The 24,861-nt window shown below is 36.6% G+C and overlaps 1 protein-coding gene across 2 annotated transcripts in view; it reads left to right on the forward strand.

The window, feature by feature from the left end:
- Nucleotides 1–24,861, forward strand: part of ADGRB3 (adhesion G protein-coupled receptor B3) — a 1,058,998-nt gene that overhangs the window by 337,016 nt on the left and 697,121 nt on the right. For both annotated transcript variants that reach the window (XM_044289463.1, XM_044289464.1), the window contains exon 3: nt 18,640–18,750. In XM_044289463.1, coding sequence (XP_044145398.1) covers nt 18,640–18,750 — 111 coding nt within the window. The remainder of the gene's footprint in view (nt 1–18,639; nt 18,751–24,861) is intronic.

Here is a 24,861-nt window from a genome sequence, read left to right on the forward strand (position 1 = left end):
TTATTTTTATTTTAGGCCACAGGAGTACGGGCCTTAAAAATTAGGCATTCACCTGACATAAAAATAAATTCTGATTATGTCGCTCGAGGTACATTATGCGGTCAATGGATAGAAATTTTACTGTAGGCCACTGGACTACAGGCCACAAACATTAGGCATTCACCAGACAGAAAATATCAAGTGATTATGTGGCCGGAGGTATATTACATGGTCAATGGATATCAATTTTACTGCAGGCCAGTACAAATACAGGTCAAATACATATGTTTAAAAGAAATAAAAATATAAATTTGGATTAAAAACATGGCTAACGAAATCCCCCTCTTGAAAAAAAACAACAAATGATAATAGTTGAAATTCGATAATATACGTGGTTGTCACTGGTGTTGAATTCCTCCGGGGCCCCAACTATTAGGCATTCACCGAACAGAAAAGAACAAGTAAGTATGTGGCTGTAGGTAGATTATACGGTCATTGGATATCAATTTTACAGCAACAAAACCGTGAACAAATGCTGCACTACCCAAATGCACTATATAGAAAGTATATTATTGGTTATAACACCCCTGGCCTTAATCACTTTTTTGGGGGGCAACTGGTATATCACACCAGTTGAAAGTATTTGTTCCAATGTCATTTGTCACTATCTGTAGCTGAGATAACACAGCAAAACCGCAAAGAAATGCTTCACTACCCAAATGCACTATATAAAAAAGTATAAAATTGGTATATAACACTCCTGCTTCAATCAGTTTTTTGGGTGGGGCAACTGGTATATCACACCAGTAGAAATTATTTGTTTCAACGTTGTTTGTCCCTATCTGTAGCTGAGGTAACGCAGAAAAACTGCAAACAAATGCTGCACTACCCAAATGCACTATATCGAAAGTATATAATTGGTATATAACACCCCTGCTTCAATCAGTTTTTTGGGGGGGGCAACTGGTATATCACACCAGTAATTATTTGTTCCAATGTCGTTTGTCCCTATCTGTAGCTGAGGTAACGCAGCAAAACCGCATAAAGTATATTACAAGTATATAACACCCCTCAGTAAGTCACACCTATCAATAGCACAGCTATTCCAGTCCTTAAAGTGAATTTTGCGGCCCTATTAGCTAGCGTTTGGTGTCCCTAACAGTCTGTCCCTGCTCCACACAGCAACCTCTCCCTACACTGGAAAAAGGTGGAAGGTAAAGTGGCGTTCAGATCGGGTTTATTTATAAGGTAAGGGGTATGTCCATGTGCTGAAATGTCTCAATTGGCTGTCCTGTACCACCTGATGGATGTGTCATGGGTCAAAGTTCTTCACAATGTAAAAGAATATGGTGCCGGCAGACATAGCCATATGTTTGTCCGTTCTGCGAGATCGTGAACAAACAAAGTTCATCGCAAAACGACCCCTGGGTGAACTTCAAGGCCATCTCTACTCCTAGGTTCACAGTTATATGTGATTTTGCCAATAATTGAATAAGAGCACCATTGTGTATAACAACCTTGCTCCTGATGCAGATTTTTTGGGTACCCAAAATATTATTGCAACAGATATATGTGGTATGTAGTTTGGTAAGCCGCACTTGGCAGTGACAGAAGTGTCCATCACAAGGTCATTAATAAGCTAATCTTAGAATGCAGGCATTGATCAGATTGGCCATTTCCATGCGGTCTACCAATGACAATATTGGTTTACCAGAGTATGAATGCAGAATTATTGTCATATGGAAACCAACATATATTAACGGGGCTTTTAAGATTATAGATGTCTAAAAATATATTCAGTTTAAAAAATATTTATACAATATCAAGTCTTTATTGAAACTTTTTATCAGGGAATTTTTATATATCTGGCTTTTATCGTCTTTCTTTTTCCACTATTGCGACTATCTACACATAAGTTTTCGTATACGGCTGTATTTTTTTTTTCTTTAGCACTTTAATTGGTTTGACTTTTTGGTTGAATGTACCAGCAACTTGTTTGTACTTTTAACTACCCCAGAGACAGATAGACTTTTACAATCATTAAATGTAGATGTTCCCTCACTACAGTACAATATATCATTTTGAATCTGTAGCAAAGCACAGTCACTAGATTCCTACTATAGAAAATAATGAGTTCTCAGTTGACAGGAAGCCAAGAGCTTGAAATTCAAAAACACTCAAAATTAGGATAGCATATTGCACTTTGCTATATATATATATATATATATATATATATATATATATACATTATGATTTGTTACTATTACTCTGATATTTTTATAATTATTATAGCTGTTTTGAAACTTTATTTTATTGCCTGCACTCTCATATTTTCTCTTCTTTTCAATAAATTCATTGGATATAATCATTATTATGCTTTTTCAATTTACCTTTTAATGTGTGACGTGCTTTAGCTGATTTATATACATATATTTTGGTACAGAGTAACAATGCCTAAATGTCCACTGATAAGACTTTTTACTGTGGAATTAAGTAGTCTTATTCTAGGCCGCTGCCTTTTTATGGTGATCTATTCTAAGTACTGTATGGGTCTCTTGCGCAGTGAAGAGCAGGAGCTAGACTCTCATATAACAGACAGATTGGCCCAGATTTGGTATCAATATTTGGTACACTGCATCCATTACAACCCAAACTATACAATTGTCATGTAATTTATCCTGCAAGGTGAACAAAAAGGCTAAAAACACGAAATAAAAAGCGACCAAATAATCTTATGTACCCCAAAATGATAATTAAAACTACAAGTTGTCCTGCATAAATCAAGCCCTCATACAGTACTATAAAAGTAAAAATAAAAGTTATGCGTGTTGGAATGCAGCAATGTAAAAGTATTTTTATTTAACAAAAAGGGGTTTTATTGTGCAAAAGTAGTAAAGCGTGAAAAAAATCTATGAATTTGGTATCACAGTAATCGTACTGATCCAGAGAATAAAGTTATGTGTTATTAGTGTCACAAAGTGAATGTTCCTTCCCCAGATATAGTTAAGAAAAGTTAAACAATGAATAGCTGTACTCCAAAATTGTGCCATTAAAAACTACGTGTCCTGAAAAAAACAAGCCCTTTAAACTGCTACATCAAGGAACAAAAGTTATAGCTCTCGGAATCCAACAATAAAAAAATATTAATAATAATAATAATAATAATAATTTGGTCACTAAAGCCCAAAATTTATATAAGTGGAAGGGAGATACAAATGTAATGAAAGTTGGACAAAATATCCAGTTTCAATAATTGTGTTTGATTATTATTAACATTTTTGAAGATGGTCAATGATCAAACTATAAAAAAAAATAATAATTGTCATCTCAAGTAATATATGTAGCATCATTAACCTACTATGACCAATCATTTTTTACTCCATGCAAACACATTTTATCTAGCACATTGTGGCTGATTTACAAATGCTATGCAATTTTTAGACAGTGAATATAGTTTAGAGGTGCACTAAATTTAGCACAGTGGTTTTAACTATATGATAAATGTAATGTATCTTACTAGATGTTAGACATTTTTGTCTAACTTTACACCAAACGTTGCTGTACTTGGAGCACTGTCTTTAAGCCATGCTCTTTCCCACTAACCTATGGATATTTAAGACACTTCTTCTTGTTCAATAAGCCAAATAAATGTCTAAACACATAATAAACATTGTTTGAGGTATATAGGTAGGTTTTTTGGCATAACTTGAGTCACAACTCTGGCATATTTAGTTCATTAACTCCCCTTCGGCTTTTAAACAATGTCCCTCAACTGTCAGTTCTGTCAGATTGTTTTCAAAGGGGTTGTCCAACCAAGAAGATGAATGTCATAATGTCTGCTCCTTTAGAAAAAAAACACCACTCACTGGTACTCAGCCCTGCCATGCCCCATTCTCAGCCACTTCCGGTCGCCACAGAACCAAGAATAGGCTTAGGCTATTTTCATATCAGCATTTTTAAATCAGGTTTTGAGATCTGGGTAGTCTGAATCCTGCCAAGAGGGGGCAAAGCTAGGTAGTTTAACTGTGAAGAACACTGCTCCAGGAAGACTGAAGTTCCAAAACTATGGATATTCTTTAGAGCTTTGGCACTATAGTCAGTGAGGTGACCAGCAACTATAGATTTACAGAACCTGCTGCAGGTAAGGGAGAACAGATTAAGACACCCATCACCATAGCACAGTACAGATAAACCCAAAAGCCTACATTTACAAATTGACACCTATAGCCACAGTTGCCAGTTTATAGCAATAGCGAAGGGAAATCAGGAGAGAGAAAAGGACTACCCTAAAGTGCTATTACCTGTCATTTTTCCTGCCATCATATCTTATCAGCTGGGGAAAAAAACAATGTATCTTGCATAGATGACAACTGGATTTACTTTAACTCATCCTTTGAACTTAGTAAAAAAAAAGAGGTTTGTTCTTCTGCGTTCTTCTACCTGATTCCTTCTCTCCACCTTTTTACTGCACCAAACCCCAGGGATCAATGATTTGCCATGAAGGAGTACATCATGACACAACATCTTATTAGGGCCACTACCAGTACTATCCTCTGCACTGGCTCTTCAGGGGCCCGCTGCAAATAGGTTAGCTGGATGATATCTCATTTACAGTGTATACCTGATATATAAAAATGTAATAGTAGTTCTCATTTTCTGTGACTCATTTTGGCCATATGCATGCACATAACACACAGATGATTTGGCTTATAACCATTCTGCAGTAATGTAGTTTAAAATTATTGTTCTGATATGAGATGGGCAATCTTAGTGACATTTATACAAGAGAAAAAATGTACCATGTTTTCAATTGAAAAAGCTGAACAAACATTGTAAAAGGTTTTGCATGGCTCACCTGTGGAATAACGCTTACTGCTTTTCATATTTAATGTATTTACATTTCTCATTAAGTCATCATTAAGATGGGTGTTCTTTAGTATAGGCGTAGGCTGTTTTGGATGTGAGTAATATGCTACTTTGAATAGTACCCAGCTCCAAAACAATCTCTGGTGGCACTAAAGAACACATATCTGTGCCTGTGACATCCACAGGCTCAGTGCTGGGTGGAAGTCTCAGCTTACCATAGTGTTGAGAAATATGGTAGGTTAACGGCACAATGAAAACATATCCTTGTACTACATGATTACAGTGTGACAATGGGTAACATCAGAGGATGAAAATGCTGGTATGCTCTACTTATATGTAGGCTAGAAATAAAAAGCAGCATATAACTAAGATTGGCCACAAACCTGGAAAACCCCTTTAAATAAGTTATTCCATGGAATGAGTTAGGAGATCAGATAAGCTTACATCTGATGCATGCCTAGTAATTACCCACTTGTAATTCAGAATTCCCAGTGGGCCAATTGCCTTTTACTAGACAGTGAGGTGGTGGAGCCCTGCATCACTTTACACATATTGTCTTTAGCAGCCCCAGTCTGCTGGCCCTCCTGTGCACAGTGTATGATAATGACAGCAGTGGCTTGCCAAGCCTGTTAGAGCCTATAATACATATCCCAGGCGCCGGTCGTGCTGTGCCCAGTACATTGGGTATGATAATAACAGCACTAGTATGTGATGTATGAGAGCCTCAGCCCATCTTGGCCCCCTACACTGTGGGACTTTCCCCTCCAGCCTGCTGCGTGTGCCGACCAAGCAAGCTGCAGCCTCCACCAATTACACAACTAACTAGCTCAGAGCCCCAGGGCTGTCAAGTGATACATACCAGTCAATGACAGCCCTCCCTTCCCAGCTGGATTTCCTGCACTCCTCCAAGGAAGACTTAGGTGTAGTCCTGCAATCTGTCACCAGCCATATTGCAGGACTACACCTAATAGATATATAACTAGGGGTAGTCCTGTGGTATATCTATCTATAATGCTCATGTTGGAGCCGAAACGTTGCGTCACCAATGGGTGAATAAACCACTATTTTCCACATTATCCTGGAGTGCTGCTCTATTTTTTGGACAGGATTTTTCGTTAAGCTTGCCCTTTTGAGCTTGCACCCGCAGTATTGTTTATAGGTTGGTGCTGCCTTATTTTTTCTAATATATATATATATATATATATATATATATATATTTATATATAGAACAAAGAAAAAAAGGCAGCACTCCAAATTGTGATGAAAAATGTGGACGGTTTATTCGCCCATCTAGCAGCAACGTTTCAGCTCTCTCTTTGGAGCCTTTGTCCAGCTGAAAAACATGCTGATATGCACATGTTATTCAGCTGGACAAAGGTTCCAAAGAGAGAGCTGAAACGTTGCTGCTAGATGTGTGAATAAACCGTCCACATTTTTCATCACAATTTGAAGTGCTGCCTTTTTTTTCTTTGTTCTATACACTTGGGATCCTGGTCTCAGGTCCCTCAGGAGGATTTTTACCCGCATTCATTGTGTGCTGCTTTTTTTCTATATATATAAATATATATACATATATATATATATATATATATATTTTTTTTTTTTTTTTATCTGTCTATCTATATATCATGCATATCATGCAGACTACCCCTATATATACACACAGATATATGCTGAAGGACTACCCCTCCTCATGTATATGACCATATCTATTTTGTGGTCTGAAAACCACAGATCCACAAAATCTGGATTTTATCCGTAACAGAATAGGGCATGCATAGGTATGTTTTGTCCCATTCTGCTATGGATTCATTGAAGTCAATGAAATAACTTTAGATCGCACACAGGCGGTCTGCATATTTTGCAGTTCCATGGTTTGTGGACTGCAAAATGGATGCATTCATTTGCATCAGCCTTAATACATATAGACTCCAGGACTACCCCTATTAATACATATATAGGAGGAATTTTATTAAAACTGGTACAGAGAAAAATTGTCTTAGTTGTCCCTAGCTACAATCAAATTCCATCTCTCTTTTTTCAGAGCTTCTTTGGAAAATTAAGGATCAATCTGATTGGTTGCTAGGGGCAACCAAGACAGTTTTCCTTTGTAGCTGTTTTGCTAAATCTCCCTCATATACTGCAAGACTACCCCTTGTAATAAATATATATAAAAATACTAAGTAAAAAAAAAAGTCTAAATAAGTAAAATATAAAAATACAGAGTCTGATAACATCTAACATGAGATCTGTATAAGAATTTAGCATGAAATTCTGCTGCTGCTCAGTGACATACAGAGCTGTATTTGTAGCTGGCCTAACAGTTTCCTGACCCCGTCTACTTGGCTTGACCACACCATTTACTAGTTTGTCTCCACCGACAATATGAGGCCACTTTTACCTTTTTTCCAGGGCCACTTTGAGTTCCCAATCCTCCCATGACTTTGTGTACATGATAAATGCAATTAGCTAAAGTGGCAACCCCCTTTAAGGCATCTTAGTAATCACTAGGGTTAACATAAGGGTTATTTTACACAGGCTGATGTCTTTCCCTAAATGAGCACAAATGTTTGATGCAACAAATTATCATTTAAAGGCCCTTCGGACTAACCTATACAACCTAAAAAGGGAGCCAGCTATCGTTAGTCCGGCCGCTTATCCCCATTCAATTTCCATTCTGTTCCAGCTTACATAGGGACATTTGCTGTCTGATTAAGAAACAATAACCAATTTAAGTGACGCTAATTGTTCCAAAAAATGTTGATATGTTTTCGAGACATTTCAAAAGAAACGCACAGGCACTTGGTAATTCAGTAGCTCCGATTGCTTTACCTGAGAGCTATGAAAACAGCAAGCTATGCTGTTTCCGTAGTTCTCATGCACCACAATGGTGGTTACTGGAGAAGCGAGTGTTGGAACGCTCTGCTGTTTCCCAGCCAACTGGTGGTTGGGACTGTGTCTCATCTTGTCTTAGTAACGGTGAGATAAGACGACCCCTTTAAGCTTCCTGGAGCAGAATATTTGTGTACAAGGCAGAAAAAACTGCTAAGATTACTCAGCCAAAATATATTGTAAATCTCATTTTAAAATTTTCCAGTGATTAATTTTCTAATAGAGATGTAGTGGGTCATTTATTAATACCAGCGTTTTAGACCAGCCCGTCCCCTTCCCCACCCACGCTATACCCACTTTTTTAGACCCGGTGTAAGCAGGGAGAAGTCGCAGATTGCGGCATAAAGAACCCTTGCATCACAATCTGCTACAGAAATACACCTATTTTTCTGTTTAATAATTGACCCCCATAATATCTGTCACCACTTATGTGCTTTACATAGTGTGATGATATGTGACTAGACATAACTGCCAAAGACATAGCAGTCATTACAATAAAAAATATATTATACAGTAAATCAATATGACAAAAAAATCAGTCTGATAGTAATTATATAAATGACAATTAATTTATTAACCCCATCCTAAAGTGTACCATATTGGAGCACATTGTGTTTTATTAAAGAAGGTTCATCCTACTCCTAAAGTGGTTGTGTTTATGCACCACGAGATGGTGCAAACCAAACATGTTGCTTTGACAGTAAATATACAGTATATAAAAATCAATAGTGGAATTGCTGCCTTTTCTTTATCTTGCTTCCCAAAAAAGTGATAAAAAAGTTGAGTGTACTTTAAAATAGTACCAATGATATTGAGAACTCATCCCATAAAAATGAGACTTTAAACAGCTCTGTTATGAGAAGAATAAAAAAAATTATAGTCCTCAGAATGGTTGCACTGGTACTATAGAGGCTGTCAGACAGTTGTGTTTCCCTTCTGAATCCTGCAGCGTACCCAAACAGCATGTTTTCATTTATGGCCTTTGTCCACCTAGTAGAAACCACCTTACAATTTAAGAGGTGTCATGTGAGTCTGAGATAGCATGAGCTATACACTAAAATGGTACATCTATAGAAAAGCTCATTCATTTTTTATAAAATATCTGCGGTGTCAAAATGATAAATATATTGAACGTTATAGTTTCCAAAAAGTGGTCACTTATTAAGGTTTTCACTGTATGGGCACCTCAGGGTCTTGTCTCCCCAAATGTGAGCAGCACATGAAAATAATTCTGAACAAATGGTCCTCCTTCCCTTCTGAGCCTATGCCCATATAGCAGTTTATACCCTCAGTTATATAATTTTTGTACCCAGCAGGGCCCACAGATTAAGAGGCATAGTGTCAGTCTCAGATTGCCCAAGCAATATATCAGATTTGCAAAAAACTAGCAATTGTTATTTTGCATGTTCTATTGGTCATTCTTTCTGCAAAATACCTGTAGTGTCTAAATGCTCACTCCACCGCATGATAAATATCTCAATGGGTGTAGTTTCCAACATAGAGTCACTTATTGGAGGTTTCTTCTGTACAGGTACCTCAGGGTCTCTGCAAATATAATGTAGCCCCCAAAAACTTTTCCAGCAAAATCTAGGCTCCTAAAGCCATATGGAGCACTTTCCCTTCTCAGTTCTCCCATGAGTACATACAGCAATTCATTTCCATAGCCAGTAGAACCTACCTACAAATTAAAAACAGGGTAAGTCTCTGATGGCATATGCTGGGCAGAAAATTTTGTTCACTGAAATGCTATATATGTTGAAAACCTGCAATTTTTGTTATGTAGTCCAATACACATTAATTTCTGCAAAATACCTGTGAGTTAAAAATGCTTACTCCACCCCTTAAGAAATATATTGAGGGGCATATTTTCCAGAATCTGTTCACTTCCTGGGGGTTCAATGTATTATTTTAGCCTCAGAGCCTCTAAAATTATCAGCACAAGCTATGTAAATCACCATATTTGCCCTCTAATACTCATTGTGCTCTTTTATTCCTAAGCCCTGTTTTATGTCCAGGCAAAAGATTAGGGTTAAATATAGGGTATATTTAAATCTAGACAGCACAGCATAATAACAACAGGGCCTAATTTTCACACTGACATGTGCTGGACACCACATATTGGACACTGAAATGGCATATCTATGGAAAAAGTGCAATTTTCACTTTGTAACTTTTGCTATGGATTAGGTTTTGCAAAACACCTATGGAGTTAAAATGCTCCCTACACCCCTTCGTAAGTTCTGTGAGGGATGTGGTTTCTAAAATGGAGTAACTTCTTGGAGTTTTCTTTTTTTTTTTTCATTTAACCTCATAGCCTCTACAATTGTTGGCTAGTGCTCTATAATTCACCAAACTAGGCTTCAAATGGACATAGTGTTCTTTATCTCCTGAACCTTGCAGTGTGTCTAAACAGCAGTTTATGACCATATAGAGGATATTGATGTACTTAGGAAAACGCATGTAACCACATTTGTGGTACTTTTCTCCTAAAATGAAACATTTGAGGCTAAAACGACATATAATTGAAATACAAAGTAATTTTTAATTTCATGTCCCAATTTTAAGAAATTCTATAAAACAAGCCTATCCTTAGTCAGGCCAATCACTATACCCCTAGGTTAATTCCTTATAGGGGTTAGCTTCCAAAATGGGCTAAGTTGTTAGGGTTTTATACTGTACTGGTACCTCAGGGTCTCTGCAAATATGACATGGCACCAGAGAAACATGCCAGTGAAATATGAACTCCAAAAGCCAAATGCTGCTCCTTCTCATCTGAGCCCTGCTATGTGCCCATACAGTAGTTAAATTATGACCAAGTACTATATGAGATGCTTCTATAGTTTAGTTTTATTTGTTATTAACCCTTACTGTATTATAGGAAAAGTGATTATAATGGAAATTCTGCAAAAATAAATATTTTTTTTTTTTTTTAAATTTCATCTCCATATTCCTATGGAACACCTAAAGAGCACACAACATTTGTAAAATCAGTTTTAAGTAATTTGAGAGGTGTATATTCTTAAATTGTGTAATTTATGGATGGTTTCTATTATGTACGCCCCTCAAAGTAATTTCAAACCTGAATTGGCCCTTGAGTTTGTTTTAGACATTTTCTTTAAAAAATGTGTTGAAAATTATAAGCTTTCTAAATTCCTAACAAGTAAAATGACATTTACAAAATGATACCAACAGATAGTACACACATCGTGAATGTTACCTGTTTTGTGAGATATTGTGATCTGTCTTAAAAGCAGAGAAATTCAAATTAACAACATAACTTATTTTGTCAGTTTTCTGTAAATTTAGTATTTTCTTTATAAATGGAAAACATACAGACTCAAAATTTATCACTAATATGAAACATGATATGTCATAAAAAATATTCTCTGAATCACATGGATAAGTAAAAACATTTCAAAAGTAGGTGAAAAATGTCTGGAAGGGGTAAAATTATATTACACATATTAGTATCAAAATACAAGTGTAGGAATAATTGGGCTCAAAGTAGCTGCTCACAAACATACAGTAATATATCAGATATTCATTCAGTAATTGCAATTTCTGTTATGATGGATTTGCTGTTTGTGGTTTACATTATGTATTTGACAAGTATGTAGTTGCATATACAAGTGTGAAAACATAAATATGCTTCCCCATATGGCATAGTAGTAGTAAATGTTCTGAGCAGAATATACATTCTAACTGTGGAAAGTCTGCTATATTAGGTTTGAAATAGTATTGACCATACCACTCTGTTGTTAATTTGTAATTCTAAATGTTATGTGCACAGATAAGTTTGACTAAACAATGTGGTATTAGATATGCTACACATTTTGAACAATGAGATAGAACAAGCATTGACTTTCGTAGCACACCATTGTATCTCCATAAATTAGAATATCACCAATTAGAATATTACCAATTAATTAATTTTGGTAATTCAATTCAAAAAGTGAAACATATATAGGTTACTTACACACAGAGTGATCTATTTTATGTGTTTATTTCTTTTAATGTTGATGATTATGGCTTATTGCTATTGAAAACCCAAAAGTTAGTATCTCAGAAAATTAGACTAATTTAAAAATATATATTTTTAATACAGGAATGTTGGTCTACTAAAAAGTATGTACATTATATGTACTCCTTACTTGATCAGGGCTCCTTTTGCATGAATCACTGCATCAATGTGGCATGGCATGGAAGCGATCAGCCTATGGCACTGTATTATGGAAGCCCAGGTTGCTTGATAGCTGCCTTCAGCTTGTCTGTATTGTTGGCTCTGATGTCCCCCATCTTCCTATTGACAATACCCCATAGATTATTTTTGAGGCTTTGGCCACGCAAGGTTATTAAACCAGGTATTGGTATTTTTGACAGTATGGTCAAGTGCCAAGCACTGCTTTAAAATGAAGTCAACATCTCCATAAAGCTTGTCAGTAGAGGGGAGCATGAAGTGCTCTAAATGTTTACGGTAGACAACTACGCTGACTTTGGACTTGATATAACACAGTGGACCAATATCAGCAGATGACATAACTCCCCAAACCATAACTGACTATTGAAACTTCATACTGGACCTTAAGCAACTTGGATTGTGTGTCTCTCCATTTTTCCTCCAGACACTAGGATCTTGATTGCCAACTGAAATGCAAAATTGACTTTCATCTGAAAATAGGACTTTTCTTCTTCTGAGTCACGAGTGGCTTCATACAAGGAATGGGACAGTTGTAGCCCATGGCCTGGATATGTCTATGTGTGGCGGCTTTTAAAGCATTGACTCTAGCCACAGTCCACTCCTTATGAATCTCCTGCAAATTCTTGAACAGCCTTTTCTTGACAATCCTTTCAAGGCTGAAGTTATCCTTATACTTACACTCAACTTTCCATTAATATGATGGATAGAGCACTCTGTGAACAGTCAGCTTCTTTAGCAATTACCTTTTGTGGCTTACCCTTCTTGTGAAGGGTGTCAATGTCTTCTGGACAACTGTCAAGTCAGCAGTCTTCCCCATGATTGTGTAGCATACTTAACCAGACCGAGGGACTATTTAAAGGGGTTGTCCCATGAAAAATATTCTACCATTTTATAAACCAGCACCTTGGTCTGAATACTTTTGTATTTGCATGAATTTAAACATTTAGCATAGCCACTGAGTTATTCAATAAAATCAATCTGTATAGCGCCACCTGCTATCAGTTTTTTATTTTATTTATTTGACCTGCTCACTGAGAGGGCCGCACATGCTTAGTTTTATCCTTCAACTGCCTCCTGAGCTGTGATTTTTCATTAGTTATAACCCATGTGGTTTTCATTAGTTATAACCCATAATCATCAACGTTAGAAGAAATAAATGTTTGAAATAGATCTCTGTGTGTGTAATGAATCTATATACTATGAGTTTCAATTTTTGAATTAAATTACTGAAATTATATTCTAATTTATTGAGATACATTACTAATAGTACTTATAAACTATATATACATTTTTTATGGGGTTGTCAAAGATTGGAAACAAGTGTCTGCTATATTTTTTTGTATTTTTTTTATTTAGAAAATGCCCCATGTTTATACAAATGTATGTGAAATTACAACTATTTTACTTTCAAATGACTATATCTAAACTGCAGTTGCAAACTTAGCCTATGAGCAGTCATGGTGCTGGAAAAAATAAATAAAAGCAGACACGTCTTTTAATTCAAGGCTATAAAAAGGTATATACTGTATATATATTTATATATATATATATATATATATATATATATACATTGATGGCCAGTTCGCCATGTTTGCCCGCGAACACATGTGGGCTGCCATCTGAAATCACAAGTCCGGCGAGGCCCAGGTAATTCCTTACCTGTGCCTGCGCCACGAGCCGATCTGAAAAAATGCGGTCACCGGGAGCAGGCAGTTCCGAGAACAGCTCGATGATGGCCCCCGATGGCCGTTCTTGGAACTATACTACAAACTAATCAAAAACCACAGAAAAAGATATAAATCATCCTGCATTATGTGGTAAATGAATATGCAGATATACATGGCTACATTTATAAAAGAAAAATCCTATAGGTGACCTTGATTCGGTGGTACATATTTCTGGGCATGCTCCTCCTATTAAATAGTCGGGCACTGTGGAGGTCACTGTTAAAGGGGCGGGCACTGTGGAGGTCACTGTTAAAGGGGCAGTCACTGTTAAAGGGTCAGGCATTGTGGAGGTCACTGTGGAGGTCACTGTTAAATGGGCGGACACTGTGGAGGTCACTATTAAAGGGGTGTGCACTGTAGAGGTGACTGTTAAAGGGATGGGTACTGTGGAGGTTACTGTTAAAGGGGCGGCCACTATGAAGGTCACTGTTAAAGGGGGCGGGCAATGTGAAGGTCATTGTTAAAGGGGCGGCCATTATGAAGATCACTGTTAAAAAGGTGGTCAATAATAAATTGGCGGGCACTGTGGGGGGGTCACTGTTAAAGGGGTGGGCACTGCTAAAGTGGTGGGCACTGTAGAGGTCACTGTTAAAGGGGCGGGCACTGTAGAGGTCATTGTTAAAGGGGCAGACACTGTGGAGGTCACTGTTAAAGGGGCAGGCACTGTGCATGTTACTCTTAAAGATGCAGTCACTGTTAAAGGGGTGGGCACTGTGGAGATTATTGTTAAAGACGCAGGCACTGTGGAGGTCAATGTTAAAGAGGCGGCCAATGTGGAAGTCAATGTTAAAGGGGTGGCCACTATGGAGGTCACTGTTAAATGGGCGGGCACTGTGGAGGTCAATGTTAAAGGGGCGGGCACTGTGGAGGTCAATGTTAAAGGGGCGGGCACTGTGGAGGTCATTGTTAAAGGGGCGGTTACTGTAGAGGTCACTGTTATGGGGGATACTGTTGATATCTTTTTACAACACACGGAAACATGAAATAGATGAAATATACCCGTGCGAAGCCAGGTCCTTCTGCTAGTCTTTTATAGATATTACCACGCACATTAGCATATTCATTTATCAAATCGTGCAGGATGTTTTGCATCTTTTTCTGTGATTTTTTATTAGTTTGTGTTGTAAATATGAAACACAGGTGGTAAAGGAACGCTTATTAGCAATTATTTGGTGGCATAAAGGTGTGAAGTGCTTGTTCTTTATGTAATAGCATCATTCATGTGGGAACCCAAATCGTCATTTGTTAAGAAATCATCATGTCTAAGCAGCACTTTTCAGACGCTGGTAAACAATGTTTATATATGGGGACAAGCAATGGAATTAGTGATCGCTTCTTCCAATAATGTGGAGGAGAGTGCTGCATTTAAATGTAGCGTTCACCTCCACTGATGAGCAGGCGTTTTCTGGGAAAGATCACTTCCTTCCCAACAAACATCTGCTGAATTGTTCCCTGTAAAGGGGCTTTTAGAATGTATAATATGTTATAATATGTTAAAACCCTTCTGTAGCTAGTCATTAACTAAACTATGCGACATTTATTGTACATGTTTTTCTGTATTTTACACAAGACCATTTTACATAGCATCTAAGAATATAAATTATATCAGTCACAAGCTATTATTTTCCACAAAGATAACAAATGCCCTTTTTTAATTGAAACAGTTAATTATTTTTCATTCTAGTATAATATTAGCATCAACAAACCAACAATTACCGCCACGGTGATAATTCCCCAAGATAATTATTTATAAAAACATTGATATGCAATGTTGTTTGTCATTCAAAATGACACAAAAGCTATTTCTATAATTTTGTTCTTTTTTGTAGATTGTTGCTTTGCCTTTGCAGCATGTACGCTCCAATGTATTTGGCATAAACACCTTTTTGCTTTGCAACCCTATGGCTAATTTCTTTTATTTGTGTTAAACAAAACTCCCTTATAATACAAACATTTCTCTAAATTCTTTAGTTTCAACTAAAGCAAATGAATTAATGAAAGCATTTGCTGCTGTGTATACTTCCAACATCAAATAACAGAAATAGTTTTCTACAATTTTCCTTTCAAATCTAAAGGGAACCTCCAATATGGAGCATATTATTGAATATATAAGAGAACTGCATACAATGCATACAGAAAGTCTTCAGACCCTTTTGCTTTTTTAATATTTTGTTATTTTGCGGCTTTTTCCCCCCATCAATCTGCATTCAATACAACAAATTTAGTAAAAAGGAAAAAAATGGAAATTTCATATGGACATAAGTATTCAGACACTTTGCTATAACACTTGAAATGTAGTTCTTTAGTTTCCGTTGGAAAATTAAGTCCACTGGACATGATATTGAAAGCTCTACCCCAGTTTACATAAGGTCTCACAGCTGACAATGCATATCAGAGCAAAAGCTATCAGGAAGCAATAACTGCCTTTAGAGTTCCGTTATAGGATTGTATATGTTGCACTGAAAGTTCCCAAAACCATAGTGTCCTCCATATTTTTTAATTGGAAGAAGTTTGGAACAATTAGCACTATTCCTAGAGTTTTCAACCCCCACCAAACTATGCAATCGGGGAGAAGAGCCTTGATAAGAGAGATAAGAAAAAATCCAATAGTCACTTTGGCTTATCTCCAAATATCCTATGTGCAGATAGGAGAAACTTCTAGAAGACCAAACTTCATTATAACACTTCACAATCTGGGTTTTATGGCAGACTGGCCAGAATGAATCCTCTCCTCAGGAACAGAAACATGAAAGATGCCTGGAAAAACAACTAAAAACAACTGAATGAACTCTAAGACTTTGAGAAACTGCTTATCACCAGCCCAATACCATTCCTATAGTAAAGCATGGTGGTGGCAGCATAATGCTTCGTAGGTGTATTTCAGCAGTTGGGAAGGTTAGACTGATCAGGGTTCAGGGAAAGCAGAATGGAGCAAAATGCAGAAATATACGTAATGGAAACCTGATACCTCAGTTCCCTGGACCTCAGACTGAGCTGAAGGTTTACCTTCTAACAAGAAAATGACCCTAAGACAAAACAGAAGTGACAAGAAGAAACAACACTGAATATCCTTGAATGGCCCACACAGAGACCTGATTTAACCCCAACTGAATATCTCTGGAGAGTCCTAAAAATGGCTGTCCACCGACAGTCCCGTTCCAACACGACAGAGAAGAGAAAAATGGCAGAAAATCCCGAAATCCAGGTGTGTCCACCTTCAGACATTGTACCCAAAAAGACTGGAGGCTATAATTGAATAAAGGGTCTTTACAATGCAATAATTTTCGTTTTTCCTATTCAATAAAGTAGCAAAGATTTTGAACATTCTGGTGAAGAAAAAAATTTATTTTTTATTTTAGCACCAGGCCACAAAATAAAATATGAAAAAAGTGAAAGGGTCTGAAGACTTTCCGAATACACAGTATTTTGCAATTCAGTAATATATATATTAATTTCAAATTTCTACCTATAAAATGGGGGTGATCAAGATAGTAATAACTTAAAGGGGTTGTGCATTTGTTTTATGTTGATGACCTATCCTCAGGATGAGTTATCCGGGTTATCAGGGTTATGACTCCCTGTACCTCCACAATCGGCTGTTTGAAGAGGTAGCTGCACTCTATTGAGAAATGCACCTTTTTCAAAATTACCTGCATGTAGTCTTGGTTCATGAGGCACACAGTGTAATTACAACTGTTTTTACCATTAAACTGAATGGGACAAACAGTGGTAAATATATCATTTTGCTGCTGCAAAAGAGGCAGTGCACAGTTAATTTTGAAGAGTAAACAGCACTCACATGAGCACCACTACCTCTTCAAACCTTTCCAATTTGATATTGATGACCTATCCTCAGGTTTGTTAATCAATATTAAACTTTTGCACAGCCCTAAAACTCAATGTTTTAGTTCCCTCCAAAAAGCCTGCAGAGATCAGTAACAAGATCTGGATTCTAGGTATAAAGAATGGAAATGAGCACTCCTAATGGCTGACAGGTATTATGGAAGCCTATTATTAATAGTACCTGGACTTTGCAGTTGGTTCCAGTAAGTCAGTGGCATATTATATAGTTTAGTTTAGTTTGGTATCAGACTGCCCACATATCTGATAATACTAGTCGAGCAGTTCCTTAATTTAGTCCTCATTAGAGCCTTAATTAAAATTGAGGCTTCACTTTAAGATTCTATGTAAAGGGAGGACTATTAAAGATATATTTATAAGAGACGGGCCCAAATTTCAATTGGGTCCTTAATTATGGTACTGAGTTTTAATACCCAGGTCAAAGGGTTAAAGTTTTGTCCCTTCTTCATTTTCTTTCAATGTATAGGGAAATTTCCTTGCTTGCTTTTAGTATACATGTAGTTCTTCTGGAGAAGGGAGTCTGATAATAGTTCTAAATCAGTAGTAAAGGGTGGAGAACACCAATGACTGGGACCTTTCTCTCTGAGGTCCCTAGCAATCACATCATCTGCCTCCATGGTTATATACTTCCTATTATTAGCAAATATTTTGTATCCCACACTGGCATAGATACCTATTGTGGGAATAGTGACATAAATAATAATTTTCTTCTTTATCGATATTACAATTTAAGTAAAGGTTTTAGTTTATGAGTCCATTATGCTCAAGCCACAGGTTATTTTTCCCTGGATTAAGCATTTTAAAAACAACAGATATGCAAATTCATTCATATAACATTCATTATCTTTGCATATTATACATATGCTCATAATGCCAATATTTACTGTTATATTCTATATAAATATGTGCAAGTTTTCATGATGGAAACATTCCATTAAATGTTGCCTTTGATTTATTATTTTCTCTAAAACAAAGTTCTATGTGACTTGCATTAAATATTGTGCAGATTGTATAACTTCCATTCAGGTATGTCTAGGTTCAGATTGCATGAGACATGAGTGCTGTTTTGAGAAATGTCTACACACAAGCTCTCATAAACCTTTATTCTGTCTTTAGAATTTGGAATGATTGGAGATCATACAATTAAAAGTCAGCGACCAAGATCTGTTCATGAGAAAAGGGTCACCCAGGAACAAGCTGATGCTGCTAAATTTATGGCACAAACTGGTAATACGTTAGTTACATTTTTCTACTTACTGTTATCAATTTTAGCAAAATCACTGCATGCTTCCATACTCTGCATATTTGTCAGTTTTTCTAAGCTGATACATTTTTTAATCATTTATTTTTCACCAGTTACAGTTCCATAAATAAAGTAGCTGCAAAGTAGACAGCACACATCCATTGCAAGTGTGGCTAACTAACCCTGCTGTTCTGCTGTCCCTTTAAACATACAGATGTAACAGATCTATCTGCACTTCACAGCTGAGATACTTATTTACCTCTTTTGGCGACACATTTTCTTCGATGCACAAGATTCAATATAATGGTCATGCTGACTGGTGCAGAAAAATATGGTATATCTGTAAGTGGAAAGCTAATAAAGAAGAGCCAGCAGACTTAAAATGCAAGTTGATCTAACAAAAAGATATCTCTTAACATTCACAAATATCTATTAGAAACTGAATATCCTTTTGAAATATATGACATTGTAGGTTTAAGTTTTTTTTCATTTTTCTTGGGCTTATTTTGCCCCATGTCTGTCTTGTTGTTTCTTCTATAGAAAATGTTCTACATAATTAGTATGTATAACATATAAAATATAATACACTTAAAATTACTTATTTTTAATAAATTAGACTTAAATGATTAATTCAAGATTTTATATCATATTTGTGAGTGTTTCAAGTAGCTTTTTTTGTACAACTTGCATTTTAGGTTTAGTGGCTTTTTTATTTATATTTTTTATATTATATTGGATTGAAATAGTAAATCTGCTATGATAAATATTTTTATTCATTTTGTGTGCACACAAGACTATTTTTCTGTTAAATTCTATCTGGGGGAATTATCTAGCACTGAAAGGGTTATGGTATATAATGATTATATAATAGATACTAAAATTATGCTCTTAATTAACAGATGGCAAATTCTTTCTTATTTTTCATGGCGTATTGAAATATGTCACAACATAAGCAGTTATAATAACCAACACAGATTAGATATAGATGGTTGCATTATTCATATTTTTCCATCATACGTGTACTATTTCTCATTTTTACCAACACTCAGGTTTATTTACTTCTTAAATGATGCTATGATATTGAATTACAAATGTATAGTTTGTTAATATTTGTACGGATTTGCTACTATTTAATAGAATAAATATTATAACTAGATTTAAAAAAGTAAAATATATTTATCTAGATGCATTTTATAAAAGCTAATAAAAAATAAATACATATATTTGGTTGGTTAGACTTAAATTTAAAAGTGTGTCACAGAAGCCAATTAAAATACTTACCTAATTTATATTTTTCACTTATTTTAAATTCTTAGCTTTTTTTTGCTTGAATTGTGCTTCTCATAAACTTTTCCTGCCACCATCTCCTATGATATATTCAAATAGGGCATAGTAGTTAAAGATATTTCTGTGACTGTCTCATTTATCGCAGTGGGGCTTGTAGAAATCCATGTACTTGGAGCAGAAACAAATGCATTCAGGTGGTTTGAACTAATGTTCAATCACAGAAATGTATGTAATAAACCAGCTACATATAAATATACCCTTAGAAATTCACTTAAAGGGAACCTGTCATGTGGATATTTGATTATAATCTAACTAATTATATAAGATCATTAACTACTAAAAAGTTCCTTAGATGTATTCACTTACTGGTGTGACAGATGGTTACCTCATAATATACACACAAAGATGCCACATGCTGCATGCTAATGAGCTGATTTGAGTCCAGCGTGATGTCATTGAGTCCAGCGTATATTTAATTCACAGTTATAGCCACTCCCTTGCCCACCTGCTGCTGATTCATATGGAAAAAAAAACTGTCATTCAGCAGCAGGTGGGCAGGGAGAGTCAGGAGCTCTTGAATATTCAGGACTCATCATTATGAGCTGGAGCTTTTCAATACAAGATGTTGGCAGATTGACTGGGTCAATTAAAGAAAGTGACCCAGCATTTTGCTAAGAGAATTAGTCACTTATTTATGTTGCCCTTAGTTAGGACACCAAAAAAACTGGTGACAGGTTCCCTTTAAGTCTTATGTCAAGTCTTATGAGAGGACATTGGTTGTATGTTGAGATAAGTGAATCAATTTTAAAGAATCAAAATTTGACCTCATGTTTTTGGAAAAATTTGGATTCTATAAATTCAGAGTTGTAGATGATGCGATTTGGGAGAATTTGTGTTAGAGGTAGAAGGAAATAGAGAGAGACTACAATGTCATCCATAGATTTTCAGGAAAAATTAAGCACTTTTAATTCAGGTCAAATTGATTTGGGTCCAAATAGAATTGGAAGGTCAATTCAATCAAATTGATCCCAAATTGAATGAACAGAAATTCTCTTATTTCTATTTTATGTTAAGGCTGAATTTAAATAAGTGTAAAATGTGTCCATATTCTGGAAGTTAAAGATAGATGATATTTGAATTGATCACACAAAGATGGTGCCCATTTTTATTAATATTGTACATCAATTGACTTGAATAGGTGAGTATTGTGAGACAATCTGACCAAAGTAGTATACCGTATTTTTTGCCCTATAAGACGCACTGGCCCATAAGACGCACCTAGATTTTTGAGGAGGAAAATAAGAAAAAAAATATTTTGAACCAAATGGTCTTCTTTTGGTGGGTTTTGAACTAATGGTGGTCTGTGGATGACACTTTTATGGAGGATATGTGGATGGCTCTGTTAAGGGGGCATCTGTGGATGGCACTTTTATGGGGGCATCTGTAGATGGCACTGTTATGGGGTCATCTGTGAATGGCACTGTTATGGGGGAATCTGTGGATGGCACTGTTATGGGGCATCTGTGGATGGCACTGTTATAGGGGAATCTGTGGATGGCACTGTTATGGGGCATCTGTGGATGGCACTGTTATGAGGGAATATGTGGATGGAACTGTTATGGGGGATCAACAGTGTCCCTGTGTAGTGAATGGAGGCCGGCATCTGGTTCTGTAATGGCAGCGGGGCCCGCTGCAGTCACTGTATTCTACTACACTGGGACCCGCTCACTGTAGTATAATCATATATAACTTGTGGGTATTGTTAAAATATTCAAATCATCTAAAATCCAGCGCTCGCAGCGTAGCTCACTACGTCATGCACCTATGCCGTCTGATTCATTCATAAAGTGGGCGGAGCAGGCACGTGACGTAGAGAGCTATGACTGCCAAGAAGCTAGTAGTAAGTAGTACAAGTGCTAGATTTCAGATGATTTGAATAGTTTAACAATACCCACAAGTTAGATATGATTATACAACAGTGAGCGGGGCCCGGAGTAGTAGAATACAGTGACTGCACCGGGCCCCGCTGCCATTACAGAACCAAATGCCGGCCCCCAGCCCCTCCTCCCTCTCAGCCGACGGTTGCAGCATTCGCCCCATAAGACGCACTGCTATTTTTCCCCCACTTTTGAGAAAAAAAGTGTGTCTTATAGGGCGAAAAATACAGTAAGCTACAATGAGTGATATAGTGATTTATTCTCCCAAAGATAAATCAGCATGGCAATGCTATAGAAAAGTAGAGTAAATGATTTTTATATTTCCACCCAGAAGCATAAGACCACAAATACAATTTTTAATTTAAAAAAAGGTTTGATTAATATATTATAGTGTTGTTGCAATTGAAATTTGACATTCAAGAAGATTGAGTTAGTTAAGACACAGTAGTAAGCACAACATTTGTCAAAGATAATTCATGAATGTTTAGCCTTAAGCTAATTTATAGCTATTACATTAAGTTGTTTGCCTATGAGGGAAATATATTTTTTTATTTTATTTTAAAATATGCAAACAATTATGCAAATGTCACAAAATATTAATGTATTCAATATATTATAGTTTTGGCCACATTTCTAAATATTATGTATAAATATATACAAATACAAGGCAGAAACATTTGGTAAAACTATTGTCTGCTCCAAAACAATTGAAGCTTGTTATGTCATCTTCAGCTGTCACATTATATTGTGATGCATTCTATAAATCTATAAATTCGATACAATTGTCCATTTAGCCAATACAAGAAACTTACAGGTAGGTTAGATTTTGATCTTGAAAACATATAGAATAAATGCCCATAATTTGGACATAGCTTAAAAAAAAACACAATTGGTGGTTTCCCTTATAAATATAGGACTAAGGAGCACATTTTGGTTTATAACAATATTACAAATCCATAACCAAAACATATAAGATTTACTTCTTTCGGAGGTACTATGTCTTTTTTTTTTGAACCAATTGATTTTAATTAAAGCCTTGACATAAAATTGATTTATCTCCTACAGACAAAAACCTTCCATATAAAATATAGTCCATATTACTACTGTTATAGAGTTGGCCTTTTAGAAAATAATAGATTTTATAATTGTTTTCTCAACTTGTTGTTGGCTTAATTGGGTCACTGAGTGGAATTGATGTATATATATATATATATATATATATATATAATACCACAAATATTGTAGCAGCACAGTCAGACCACGTGCACCGGGTACAATTCCTCACAGAGGTAGGCTTCTCCTCCACGATATGTATTCAACAAATGACGAGGCAGCACTTCCAGCTTTTGGTGACAGGGTGACGACCCCAAAACTTTATTCCCAGCAACGTTTCGGCCTACTCAATGAGGCCTTTGTCAAGCTATTGAAAAAGGCCTCATTGAGTAGGCCGAAACGTTGCTGGGAATAAAGTTTTGGGGTCGTCACCCTGTCACCAAAAGCTGGAAGTGCTGCCTCGTCATTTGTTGAATATATATATATATATATATATATATATACACTGAGCACAAATATAAACTCAACACTATTGGTTTTGCTCCCATTTTGCATGAGCTGAACTCAAAGATCTGAAACATTTTCTACATACACAAAATACCCATTACTCTCAAACATTGTTCAAAAATCTGTCAAAATCTGTGCTATTGAGCATTTCTCCGTTGCCAAGATAATCCATCCCACCTCACAGGTGTGGCATATCAAGGTGCTGATTAGACAGCATGAATATTGCATAGGTGTGCCTTAGAGTGTCCACAATAAAAGGCCACTCTAAAATTTGAACAGTTTTGGCTTACTGGGGAGGGGGGAAGTCAGAAAATCAGTCAGTATCTGGTGAGGCCACCATTTGACTCACGCATTGCAACATATCTCCGTCACATAGAGTTGATCAGGTTGTTGATTGTAGCCTATGGAATGTTGATTCACTCCTTTTCAATAGCTGAGCAAAGTTGTAGTATATTGCCAGGAACTGGAACACGCCGTTGTATACGCCGATCCAAAGCATCCCAAACATGCTCAATGGGTGACATGACCGGTGAGTATGCTGGTCATGCAAGAACTGGTAGTTTTTAGATTCCAGGAATTGTATATAGATCCTTGCAACATGGGGCCATGCATTATCATGCTGCAACATGAGGTCGTGGATGAACGGCACAACAATGGGCCTCAGGATCTCATCACGGTATCTCTGTGCATTCAAAATGCCATCAATAAAATGCACCTATGTTCGTTGTCCATAACATGCACCTGCCCATACCATAACCCCACAGCCACCATGGGACACTCGATCCACAACATTGATGTCAACAAACTGCTCACCCATACAACACCACACACGTTGTCTGCCATCTGCCCTGAACAGTAAAAACCGAGACTCATCCATGAACAAAACGCCTCTCCAACGTGCCAGATACCATCTAATGTGAGACTTTGCCCACTCAAGTCGATTATGACAACGAACAGCAGTCAGGTCCAGACCACAATGAGGACCATGAGCATGCAGATAAGCTTCCCTGAGACGGTTTCTGACAGTTTGTGCCAAATTCTTTGGTTATGCAAACCAATTGTTGCTGCAGCTGTCTGGGTGGCTGGTCTCAGATAATCATGGAGTTTAACATGCTGGATGTGGAGGTCCTGGGCTGGTGTGGTTACACGTGGTCTGCGGTTGTGAGGCCGGCTGGATGTACTGCCAAATTCTCTGAAATGACTTTGGAGATAGCTTATGGTAGAGAAATGAACATTCATTCCTGCAGTCACCATGCCAATTGTACCCTCCCTCAAATGTTGCAACATCTGTGGCATTGTGCTGTGTGATCA

This window comes from Bufo gargarizans, chromosome 4 (assembly GCF_014858855.1).
Source record: "Bufo gargarizans isolate SCDJY-AF-19 chromosome 4, ASM1485885v1, whole genome shotgun sequence".
In the NCBI taxonomy this organism is placed as follows: domain Eukaryota; kingdom Metazoa; phylum Chordata; class Amphibia; order Anura; family Bufonidae; genus Bufo; species Bufo gargarizans.